The following is a 13,146-nucleotide window of genomic DNA, read 5'->3' as shown; positions in this document are numbered from 1 at the left end:
GGGCGGGGGAGCTTCCCTGGGTGCTGTTTCAGTGCAAGAATTAAGGAGAGAGATACATTTTAAAGCTAATTTACACTGGGGACACCTGTATCTAAGCTAGTTACTGATGTCACTACCTCCTTGCTTTAAGACTATTTCAGAGAATTCAGATTCCTTTCTCTCACAAGGCAATCACTTACTAGAATCAAGTCACCCTCAGAAAAATGCCTTAACATTCAGTACACAGTCAAGCGTACTATGACAGAGTGTCCTTTTCTTCCCAGTCCCCACCCCTCATTGTACTGTGCATGTGTGTATATAATATTGAGAAGAATAGTTGCTTGGGTTCATCATTGCCTCTTCCTGCTCCTTTGTTCCCAACAGTTCTTCTACTATAGATGCCATTCAAGTCCAAGGTAAGGAATGGGAACAAGATGGAGGTAGGGCAAGATAACATAATAGCAGGAAACAGGGAAGAGAAAAAAAGAGGGGATTCCAAAGCAGAGGCAGAGGAGAATGAAGGAGGGAAAGAAGTAAGTAGCTGGAGTGACCATCCCCAAATGGCCAGTCATTTATAAAGAATGCACATAAGACTGCACACATAAATCTGCAACTGACCATATTAGACCACAGAGAAAAGCAGAACCAAGTGAAGTAAGGCTATACTAGTCTACTTTTATGAGGGGGAAGAATTTCTATGGACCTTAGAGATATAGGAACTGGGACTGTGATTTCATTGCTCTAGGGTACTCCCAGTTGAGGAAACTCCTTCTTCCAATGCAGTTCAGCATCTTTCCTATAGTTTAGAGTGTTGCCTAGAGCACTGAGTAGTTCAGTGACTCTTATATAATTTTTTATTATATATATTTATTCTATTCTATTATTCTATTCTATTAATTATATATATATAATTTATATAATATAACATTTATATATTTTTCCCCTAGAGAGCCTAGTTGTTAAATATTTACCAACATAGTCTTGTAATATTCTATAAGCATTGCTTGACCTCAGCAGAAGTGCAATATAAAGCTGAGGGAAAGAAGTCAGTACTAGAGTAGATGTCTAGTGACTGGAAGCTAATGATAATGATGATGATGTTCATTGATACTCATATAGTACTTTAAGGCTTGCAAAGTGCTTTATGTACATTATTTCATTTGAGTCTCACAATACCCTTGGTCTGTTTATATTAAATGCAAAATATTAGATAAGTGAATGCTTGTCCAATATGTTATAACTGTGATTACTTTTATGCCTTGGTTGTACTAGATGGCTGTTAACCTCGCTTCCAAAACTCTAAAATTCTGTGATTCTTTAAATTCATATTCCTTAAGTCTAAAAATGTCCTAGTTATTTGTTTAGTTTGCCCAAGCAATAAGAATAAGTGTTCACATAACATTTACAATGCTACAAAACATGACTTTTCAACAAAAAATGTCTGTTTTGTGTACATTTTAAAACCTCACATTAGAACCCAAATTCTGTTAACATTTGGACATACATACCTAAGACCTTGGACCCTTGATTTGGTCCATTTGGAAGAGGCCACTCTGGAGTAGAATGACTTCCTCTCAGTATAATCTGTAATTCTCCTTTAAAGGGATTGTCTTCCCAGCCCCCAATTAATCGACCACCCTGCCACAAATCAGAAAATTATTAGAATTTTAATATTACAGAAATGTTTTTAGGGGAAAGAAATCTGGCTTTATGGTTTTATAATCATAGAAAACTCTCAGTGAGGAAACTCCCCCTAACAATACAGATTAGTGAATGTTTTGGAAGTTATAGTCTTAGAAAATTGTTAGAGAACACCAAGAAGTTAAATGGTTTGTCTAGGGTTATAGAGCCAGTATATGTCAGAAGGAGGTCTTGGAGAGCTACTATCTCCTATACTAGAAAAACTTTCCCATTTAAAAACCAAACCACCCAACAGATTAAGGAATAACTAGCATTTCTTTTTATGTTAGAATTTAGTTACTTATTTTATATTGTTGTTATTCCATCCCACGGATATCAGGTTGGCTCAATAAATTGAGCTTACTACTAAATGGAGATCTGATTAGGCTGGTTTATGTGGCAAGGAGAATAAAGAGGTTTCTATGAGGTACTTAGGATAGCTTCTGGAAGAGACCTCAGAGACCACTCTGTCCACCTCCCTTATCTTAGAGATGTGGAAACTGAGACCTAGAGAGGTTGAATAACCTGTCTCAAATCACGGAAATAGTAAGTGTCAGAGGCAGGATTTGAAAATTGACCCTCTGACTCTAGAAGCAGTACTAAAATTGGTAGACTATTTCTTTGAATTTTTGAGACTCCCTCATACTGAACAAGAATCATCTGGTTTCTCTGTCTCTATCTCTGTCTATCTCTGCCTCTTTCATTGTCTTTTATCCCCCAATACCTGAGCAAAATGAAGTAGGGAGTCAATAAATCTGTCCTTTGGCCACGCAACAACATTAATTATGCCTACTGTTAAAACTGTTTATTGCATTAGCTCCTTCAGAGAAACACAACACAAAAGATTATTTGTAAAAGTTGCAGAGTTGTGTATCATCTTTGCATATTATCTCTCTTTTTTTTAAACCCTTACCTTCCGTCTTGGAGTCAATACACTGTATTGGTTCCAAGGCAGAAGAGTGGTAAGGGTAGGCAATGGGGGTCAAGTGACTTGTCCAGGTCACACAGCTAGGAAGTGTCTGAGGCCAGATTTGAACCTAGGACCTATTGTCTCTAGGTCTGGCTCTCAATCCACTGAGCCACCCAGCTGCCCCCGTAAGGATTAGGCAAGTGGGGTTGATCAGGGTCACACAGGAAGGAAGTATCTGTGTTTAGATTTGAACCCAGGACCTCCCATAGCCATGTCTGGGTCTCTATCCCTTGAGCCACCTAGCTGCCCCCATATTATCTCTTAAATGAATGCTATGCCCTCAAGAGACTCTTCCCTGCTTTTGTGTCAGATCATCTAATCCATCCCACACCTAAAGTATAAAGTTGCCCCCTTCATCCAAATGAACCTTTCAGCATAGGTTCCAATTTGCATACTTTTCTTATAAAATTAACAATTTCATCCAATATTTTCTCAATCCTTCTCGGTCAGGGAGGGTTTAAGATATATATTTTACTGTGCAATGCTCAAAGTTCTATATATAGCACTCCCTTTAATGAGAAATAACTGGGGATTGACAGAACAATGAAAATGCTATGAGTTTAAGAACATGATGTACAGGATAAAATGGGGATGATTTTATACAAACGGCTGAACAATTTTTATCAGACCCTTATATTTAATTCTCTTTCTACCATTCAATCTATACTCACTGATTTTATGGAAAAAACATTTAGAGGCTGACTTCAACTCCTTTAACTTTTCAGGACCTCCTGGGGAATCTCGCCAAGTTCATCTCAGGGTTTAGTCCAATCTTACTTAGCCATTCATGCAATTAATCTACATAAAATTTGAACTCAGACCAAAAAGGTCCAGATAATAGGGCAAATGCAGTTTTCACTTAAGACTAATATGACAACCACTTCCTAAGGAAGGCCCAGCTTAATGAATCAAGATAATAGTGATATAGAATAGTAGGAAGCATTCATCTAAATGTAACTTAGAACCAGTTTGGGCTTTTGAGTCACAAAAAGCTATCTGTTTCTTTATTATTATCTTCCTAGCCTGACTAAACATTGTGCTTCTTCTCTCACTCTGTGATTCAGCCAAACTGGTTTTTCCTCTGTTCTCTCTTCATAGGACTACATCTCCTATTTCTGTGTCTTTGTGCTGACTGTTCCTTATGCTTATAGCACACTTTCTCCTTACTGTTGTCTTGCAGAGTCCCTCACTCTATAATTTGCAAATAAGGCCCTATCTTCTGCATTAAACCTTTCTTAATTCCTCTGAAGTGTTCTCCTTCTCAAACTACCTTGCACTTAATATATATGTATATGTATATACATATATATACACACAGACATATATATCTTCACACATATATATGTGTATATACACACATATTTGTGTTTATTCACTTTATTTAATACTATATATTTTTATATATACTTGCCTGCTCCATTAGAATGCAAGATCATTGAAAATATACTTTGTTTTATTCTTTGCATCTGTATCTTCAGCATCTATGCACTTAATTACCAACTGTTGATTGTGTATTATCAGGTGGCATTCAGCTCTTTGAGAGTAGTGAATATTTATTATCTTATTTTTGTAAATCCAATATATAACAAGTTGCCTTGTATGTAGCAGAAACTTAATAAGTGTTTGCTGAACCAAATTGAATATTTTATGACTGTATTAGCATAGAAACCAACACCATTTGTCATTCCATGATAAGGTATCATATTTATAATATATCCTTCTCATCCTTACCTGCACCGATATATAGGTAGCATTCAATACTACTTTTCTGTAAATGGATCTTCCAGTGCTTATATTATTTGTCTTATCTTCCACTTCTAGGACTCCCAAAATAATAAGCCTTTCCAGTGATGGAATATCTATGTCCATCACCATCCATGTATCTAAAAAAGAATATTTTCATTTTACCACGCAGGGAACATGATAATGAAAAGACATTTTCATGTTATGAAATGAAATATGAACATAAATTCATGTTACAATCCTATCAATTGGCCTCAGCGTCTAACTCCAGAGGCAGGCCATTCCCTTTCCTTGAGACCCAAATAGAGAGACTATCTCTCAGTCTAGATCCATTCTTCTTCCAAATTTCCCTGAAGATACCCATGATACTTTGAGTTACCTACATTTGTAGCTTCAGAATTATCTTCACTCTGCTCACTTCCTATATCCAATGTTTCCAAGTCTCTTCAATTCTGCCTCAACAGTTTCTCCTATCCATCCCCTTCTTGCCATTTGCAACAGACACTACTCTAGCATATGCTCCCATCACTTGTCATTTGTACTAGTTGCTACAATAGCACTATTGCAGTAAAGCTTAATTTTCAGGATTTTTCTTCTTTACACAGCTACATATACAATCTTCCTGTGGTACTAACTTACTAAAAAAATCTATGTTTTTTTATTGCTTCTAGCATAAAATACAAAATCAAGCTCAGTTCAGTAATTAAAGCCTTCTAGAATATTTTCTCTATTTACCTTTTAATATTTATAACATATTTACTTTAAATAACTATATTTATTATTTATCTTTACTTATATTTATTAATATATATTATAAAATTTATATATATGTATATATGTATACATATACATACTCTATGTTCCTGCAAAAAGACTAATGACTTCAGCATTCCATCTTAAGCCTTCATGTATCCGAACAAGCTGACTCTCAAATATGGAAAGTTTTCCATTCTTTTCATTTCTTATGATCCTTAGTTTCCTTTTCAGCACAGTTTGGGTACCACCTTTTAAGTGAAGCCTTTCCTGATTTCCCCAATTTTTAAATCCCCCAAACTACTTTTTATTTTTTTATTTGCATGTGCTTATTCTCCCCAATAGAATATAAACTTCTAGAGGGTAGGATTTTTTTTTCTACCATCACTGTATAATATAGTGACTTGTACATAGTGTGGGTTTTTACTAAACATTTGTTAAATTAAATTGGAACTTTTCATTCTCAGTACTAAACTTAATTTTCATACTAGTTTCAAGAGGTTGGGTTTTATGATAACAGAAACTCCAGGAAGGAATGGGGTGGTTCCGAAAGCCATTTCTGGGAGAAAGGGGGAAGGGAATAAGCTTTGATATAATCTTCTATATGCCAGGCATTGTGCTAAACACTTTTTAACAAATATCACCTCGAAACAAAACTGGAAAATAAGTGCTATTATTTTCCTCATTTAACAGTTGAGGAAACTCAGACAGAGATTAAGTGACTTGCCCAAGGTCACACAGTCAGTAAGTCTGAAGCCATATTTGAACTCAAATCTTCCTTACTGAGACCAGTGCTCTGTCCATTGCATAACCAGTTGTCTCTCCATTAATTTAAAAATTTCAGCTTCTATCATCTAGAAGGTGCAGAATAGTAAATCCTTCTGTATTTCTCTACCACTACCAGAAGTCCACACCAAGGATGCCACTTTTCTATTACTTGTGTTTCCAAAGTAAAATGGATTTTTCAAAAATGTTTCACTAGCACTTAAGGGAAAAAGGGAAAAAAACAAATTTCTAACAAAATAAAGAATAATCAATTTACAGTTATTCCTAGGCTAGCCATAAATGGACAACAATATCATTTCCTAGGCTATTTTCATCTATCTAGCATATGGTGCTAAAATCAGAGAGACAACAGGATGTACCAACCATTCCCCATGAAAGGAGGGAGGAAAAAAATAAGGAAACTCAACAAAGTTAAGTATAATGGAGAAGAGATGAGGCATGAGTGTGGCTGACCTAAACAGATATATTTTTTTTTAATTTTTTTTAAACCCTTAACTTCTGTGTATTGACTTATAGGTGGAAGAGTGGTAAGGGTAGGCAATGGGGGCCAAGTGACTTGCCCAGGGTCACACAGCTGGGAAGTGTCTGAGGCTGGATTTGAACCTAGGACCTCCCATCTCTAGGCCTGACTCTCAATCCACTGAGCTAGCCCAGCTGCCCCCAGATATATTTTTGTCTTTGCTTTCTGGTGTGTCTCAACTAGTATCCTTATTCTGTTTGCTAGTGATTATTCTAAGATTAGTGCTTTTGTGCCTTACTAGTCTCTTATACTGAAAAAGCTCCATCTTCCAATAGTAAGGGAAGGCTTGGTCCCTCATATCCTTATATCCTTTATTTCTTCTGGCCTCGAAGAATGATCTAACTGTTAATTATGATCACATCTGCCCTGTTCAAGTCTTCTAATGTAGCTTAAGCACAAGGATATTCAATATATGTGATTACCTTCAGGAATCACCACATTTGCTCCTTCTTGAGGGATACTGTAATTATTTTCTGGTGATGATTGCCAAAAAGAATCATTGGACCATAAGCTGGGAAGAGGAAAAAAATTCTGTTCATTTCCACATGTCACCATCACTGTCAGCACTGCCAATAAAATTTGTAGAATAAATGTTCCTAACTTCAAGGGCACCCATATAAGAAGTCTGCATTAATGAGCTTTTGTTTACATTGGAGAATTTATAATATCATGAGCAAGACCATATAAATATACTGAATAAGAATAAGGTTTTTATTTTATATTATACAACTGACTCTTTTCTCTCATTAGGTCAGGGATACCCAGCCTATTAACAAAAAAGGAGTTTGTGTTAATGGGGCTTATGGGGAATATGTGCTAATTATATTATACTATTGTAATATTCTCAAAGTTGTATTTTAGAGGGAGAAAATGCAAATTAAATATACTGATAAACATTTAATGACTTTATGATACTAAAAATGTTAAATACTGAATAAAGTTTTCTTTATGAAATATTATTTATTTTGTTTTATTTTTTGTTATTGGATAATATGGTAAACTCTATAATTTATTTCCTCTTCTCCTAGACTAGAGTCTCCATTTTATGAGATAGTCACCTCTAATGAAGAGGAAATTAAGACAATTATTAAGAGCTACTATGCCCAATTACATGGCAATAAATATGATAATCTGGGTGAAATGGACAAATATTTACAAAAATACATAATGCCTAGATTAACAAAAGAGGAAATAAAACACTTAAATAATCCCATCTCAGAAAAAAGAAATTGAACAAGCCATCAAGGAACTCCTCAAGAAAAAATCCCCAGGGCCTGATGGATTCACAAGTGCAATCTATCAAACATTTAAAGAACTAACCCCAAAACTATACAAACTATATGACAAAATAAGCAAAGAAGGAGTCTTGCCAAATTCATTTTGTGACACAAATATGGGACTGATTCCCAAACCAGGAAGACCAAAAACAGAGAAAGAAAACTACAGACTAATCTTCTTAATGAACATAGATGCAAACATCTTAAAATCTAGCAAAGAGACTATATAGCAAGTCATGACTATGACCAGGTGGGATTTATACCAGGAATGCAAGGCAGGTCTAACATTAGGAAGACCATCCACATAATTGACTATATCAATAATCAAACTTAACAGAAATCACATGATTATCTCAACAGATGCAGAAAAAGCCTTTGATAAAATACAGCACCTATTCCTATTGAAAACACTGGAAAGTATAGGAATAGAAGGGCCTTTCTTCAAATTAATAAACTGTATATATTTAAAGCCATCAGCAAGCATCATCTGCAAAACCCTGCCTGTTTACCAAAAACATCACCTCTAGCATTACAAGTATTAAAGGCACTGCCTGCCCAGCGAGTCATCTTTAACAGCTTTAGTATCCTGACTGCAAAGGTAGCATAGAGACTTGTGTGAATGGCAATAATGAGGATTTAACTGTCTCTTTTTCTTAATCGATGAAATTGACCTACGTGCAGAGGTGGGTATAATAATATAAGACAAGAAGACCCTGTGCAGCTTAAGATCCATAACTTAACTAATAATAACAATTCTACCTAAGCTAAAAACATCTAAGTTATAATCTTTGGTTGGGGTGACCTCTCAGTATAAAACAACCTTCAAATGACATAACCTAGATCAACCAATCCAAGTGCAACAAAACCAGTAACTGACCCAAATATTGATCATTTCAAGTCAACCTCATAACCTTTATGACTTTCTCATAAGATATTAGTAAAATTATTACATAACTTTGCCATAGTTAAATTATAGGTTCAACCCCTATGTGTCTTAAATGTCCTACTAGATACAACTAGGCTTCGTGGATTGAGAGCCAGACCTAGAGACAGGAGGTCCTAGGTTCAAATCTGACCTCAGATACTTCCTAGCTGTGTGACCCTGGGCAAGCCACTTGACCCCCATTGCCTACCCTTACCACTCTTCCACCTAGGAGCCAATACACAGAAGTTTAAAGTTTAAAGAAGTTTAAAAAAAAGTAATACAAGAGTAACTTTATAATTATTTAGCCAATCAAAAGAGAAAGTAAACTAAGTCCTAAAAGTCATGTAGCATAATGCTAAAATCAGTACTAGATTTTAGATTCAAATAGGAATAAGTAAGATGCCTTCCCAATAAAATCAAGAGTGAAACAGGGATGCCCATTATCACCTCTATTATTTAATATTGTAGTAGGAACACTAGTGGTAGCAATTAGAGAAGAAAAAGAAATTTGAAGGGATTAAAGTAGGCAGTGAGGAAATTAAACTATCACTATTTGTAGATGATATGATGCTCTACTTAGAGAACCCAAGAAAACCAACTAAAAAGCTAGTGGAAATAATAATTTAGCAAAGTTGCAGGATACAAAATAAATCAGTGTTGTTAAGTTCCTCCTGAAGTCTCCATTTCGTGAAGGGCCCTGGCCTGTCTGCTTTTCTTTCCATCCCAGTGTGGTTCTTAACTTTCTGGAATTCAAAATCATGCCCTGACACTTCTCCTCTTCCTCCACCTGCTTTTAAAGTCCTTTTTGTGTTATCTTTCCCTATTAGGATGTAAGCTTCTTGAGGACAGTGCTTGTCTTTCTTTTTTGCTTGTAATTTTGTCCCTAATACTTAGTATAATACTTGACACATAGTAAGAGTTTAATAAATCCTTGTTTCCTTCCTTCCTTCTTCACATTCATAATGAATGGGGGACTAGAAAGATGTTACTGAAAGTCAAGGGATATACCAGGATGAGAACTATTGGGAACCCCGGTTGTTACACATTTTCACTGCATCTACCATCATATTTGCATGAAAATTCCATGTGGTAAGGACTGGTTTTGTCTTAATTTCAAAAGGTCTTATGTGCTGCTATCTTCCATACTGCTGTTATACATCCTCATTTTATAAAGGAATCTGAGGCAGGCAGATTAAGTGACTTCATTAAAGTCACAATAGCTAGTAAGTGTCTGAGACTGGATTTGAATTAAAGTCTTCCTATCTTCAGATCTAGTGTTCAATCTACTGCATTACTTAGCTGCTTCTAAAATGTATGTAAGTAAATACAGACAGAAATAACATAAGGCAGAAAAAATACAAAGTGCCTCGAAATAGAGACACTTCCTTTTTTTTTTTTTAACATAACAAAGTATTAGAAATGGTCTGTCTCTACTCATTGAACTACAATGATAGCCTCTTAACCTTTAGGAGAAAATATGAACTCCCATGTGGCATTTAAAAATCTTCACAATTTTACCCCATCTTAATGGAGGCAAGATGGGTACAAGGAAAAAGAACATGGTCTTTGGAATCTGAGAGCTTGAATTAAAATCTCTCTTCTTACACTTCTTACCTGCATCACCCTGAGAAACTCACTTAGACTTTTTGGGCCTCAGTCTCATCTATAAAAGGGAGAGTTGGCCTAAATGGCCATTGAGGTGCCTTCTAGATTAACCATTCTACTTTATTGTTTTTTATGCATTACTCCATGCATTCCATAATCTAGATTCTAGACATTCCATTTCCTATCTTCATGCCTTTGCACAAACTGGCTCTCATGCCTGAAACACTCTCTCTTCTGCCCCACTTGATGGGATTAGCTGGCTTTCTTCATGGTTCAGATCAAATGTAACCCATATGAAGCCCTTCCTGGACTGCTCAGTTTTCTCCTCTAAAAATACCTTCTATCTGTTTTGTATATATTCCATGTGCGTGTGTACACATATATACATGTAAACACATAAGCATGCATATTCATATACACATACATAAGTGTCCACTTGAACATATGTATCTATGAATACACACACATACATTGTGTCTGCCCCACTAAGATGTAAGCTCCTGAGCTACTATTTGTTTTTGTTTTTGTTTTTGTTTTTTAAAACCTTAACTTCTGTGTATTGGCTACTTGTTGGAAGAATGGTAAGGGTGAGCAATGGGGGTCAAGTGACTTGTCCAGGGTCACACAGCTGGGAAGTGTCTGAGGCCAGATTTGAACCTAGGAACTCCCATCTCTAGGCCTGACTCTCAATCCACTGAGTTACCCAGCTGCCCCCTAAAATAAATTTTCAAGATAAAGTTTTACATCATATAAATGTGTATGAATCTAATGGGAATGAGACTGGTATGAGATAAAAAAAATAACTCCATCATGAATCATATAAGGTAGAGGGAGCATTATTTAAAGAGAAATAATAGAAGACTATGAAAGAGAAATGATAACATACTTATATATTTCTGGACGTTTTCTTGGAAGAGGAATGCGTATTGGAGAATCTATTGGAATACAGTCCTGAAAGAAGCAACAGTAAGCTTGGAAATTCACAATAACATCTTTCACATCAGGATCCAATGTCTTTGAAATTGTTTGATTTGAAGATAGGTCATTTCTTCCTGACACTGAAAGCAAGGCAGAAACAGCTTTAATATATTCAGTGATCATTGATATTTTTAGATATTTAGAAATTTAGATATTTCTAAGAAATCATGATTTAAAATTGTTGGATTTTTTGAAAATTATTTTTAAATGAAAACTTTGACATCCTAAAGTTGATACATTATGATCATTTTAAGGAAAACACATTTGAAGTGAATGTAAAACATGAAAGTGTATTCCTGGGGATTCATCTTGGGGTGAATGTTGACATTGGTTATCCAGCACAGAAAAAAATTTTTGGCAAAAACTGATAGAAACTTTAGAAACTTGGCTGAAGAGACTTTTTTTCATAAACATTTTCAATCTCCCTGAAGTAATGAAGCATAAAGGTTGAATAATAATGTGAAAAATTATAAAGTCTGGTGTCTCTTTCCAACACATCTGGCTTCTTTGTGAAAGAAAAAACAAATCTAGGACTTTGTGTAGGAGCTGATGTCAGGAAGTTAAACCTTTGCCTATAATTAAATAGGTTGGAGTATAAGTTATACCATGCATTAATTTACATTATAATCCCTTCCTGATAAATGCAGACTTCAATACTTCAAGGACCTGTGATTTCCTCAATGTGCAGATATCCTTCACCTTTGCAAAATGAAACTTCCCCTCTTGGTTCATTAGACTATTGGATTTGTTGCTGTGTTGGTAGAAATGTTAACTGATTATAGTCACCTGGTGATGAGCCTTGCTCAGTTTAGCTAAATTGGTCCTTGGAAGACAGAGACATACAATCTACTGCCAATTTCATACTGAAACGTTGCCCACTTAGTAGGGATAGTTAGAAATCCAGTTTGGCTCAACTAATTTTTGAGGACTCATTATTTTATTTCTTTTTTTCCCCAAGCAATCTCAGATAGATACATTTATATATTTTATTTTATTTTTATTTAAATAACACATTTCCATATAAGTTTTCTGAAGTTATAGGATCCAAATTGTCTCTGTCCCTTCTCCTTCCCCCCTCCCAGAGCTGACAAGAAATTCAATATGGGTAAGTGAATAATCTTATAAAACCAAAACCCCTAAACACATACCCAAATAAACAAATGATAAATCATATGCTTTCATCTGCTTTCTTACTCCAATAGTTCTTTCTCTGGAGGTGGACAGCATTCTTTTTCATAAGTCCCTCAGAATTGTTCTGGATTATTCTATTGCTGTTAGTAGCAAAGTCTATCACATTTGATTATTCCAAAGTATTGCTTTGGAATTCAAAATTGACCTCCAGTATGGTCAAATCAGTTCACAACTCCATCAGCAATGTATTAATGTCCCAATTTTGCCATATTACCTCCAACATTGATCATTTTCCTTTACTGTCATATTGGCCAATCTGATAGGTGGTACCTCAGAGTTGTCTTAATTTACATTTCTCTGATCAAAGGTGATTCCTAAAATTTTTTCATATGATTATTAAAAACTTTGATTTCTTTATCTTAAAATTACTTAATCATAGTACAATATTCATCTACAAAATCCTGTGATATAATGAAAATTCTGTGATACAGAATTAGATATATATATATTTTTAAATCCTGTGATACAATGAAGCTGCAATAAGTGAACCATGATATAGCAAGGATGACTGTAATAAAAATTATTCATTTCAAATCTTGTAATGCTCCCTATTTTATTTGGTCACAAATTCTTCTCACCTCTATAGATCTGACAGGTGAACTGTTCTATGGTCCTCTATTTACTTATATCACTCTATGTTTAAATCAGATACCCATTTTGACCTTATCTTGGTATAGGGTGTGAGATGTTGATGCAAACCTAATTTTTGCCATAGTGTTTTTGTATTTTCCTAGCAGTT

The 13,146-nt window shown here is 35.1% G+C and overlaps 1 protein-coding gene across 1 annotated transcript in view; it reads right to left on the bottom strand.

Moving 5' to 3' along the window:
• The window catches only part of PKHD1L1 (PKHD1 like 1), a 210,869-nt gene that overhangs the window by 54,901 nt on the left and 142,822 nt on the right, over positions 1 to 13,146 (bottom strand). Inside the window, exons 53-56 of the mRNA XM_044658261.1 lie at positions 11,125 to 11,296; positions 6,854 to 6,942; positions 4,361 to 4,512; positions 1,488 to 1,617 (exon numbers count right to left, since the gene is read on the bottom strand). Of these exons, the coding sequence (XP_044514196.1) occupies positions 1,488 to 1,617; positions 4,361 to 4,512; positions 6,854 to 6,942; positions 11,125 to 11,296 (543 nt within the window). The remainder of the gene's footprint in view (positions 1 to 1,487; positions 1,618 to 4,360; positions 4,513 to 6,853; positions 6,943 to 11,124; positions 11,297 to 13,146) is intronic.

The sequence above is a fragment of the Gracilinanus agilis genome, chromosome 1 (assembly GCF_016433145.1).
Source record: "Gracilinanus agilis isolate LMUSP501 chromosome 1, AgileGrace, whole genome shotgun sequence".
Lineage (NCBI taxonomy): Eukaryota > Metazoa > Chordata > Mammalia > Didelphimorphia > Didelphidae > Gracilinanus > Gracilinanus agilis.
Note: the sequence above shows the minus strand (reverse complement) of the source record. Positions and strands in the feature narration are given on the sequence as shown.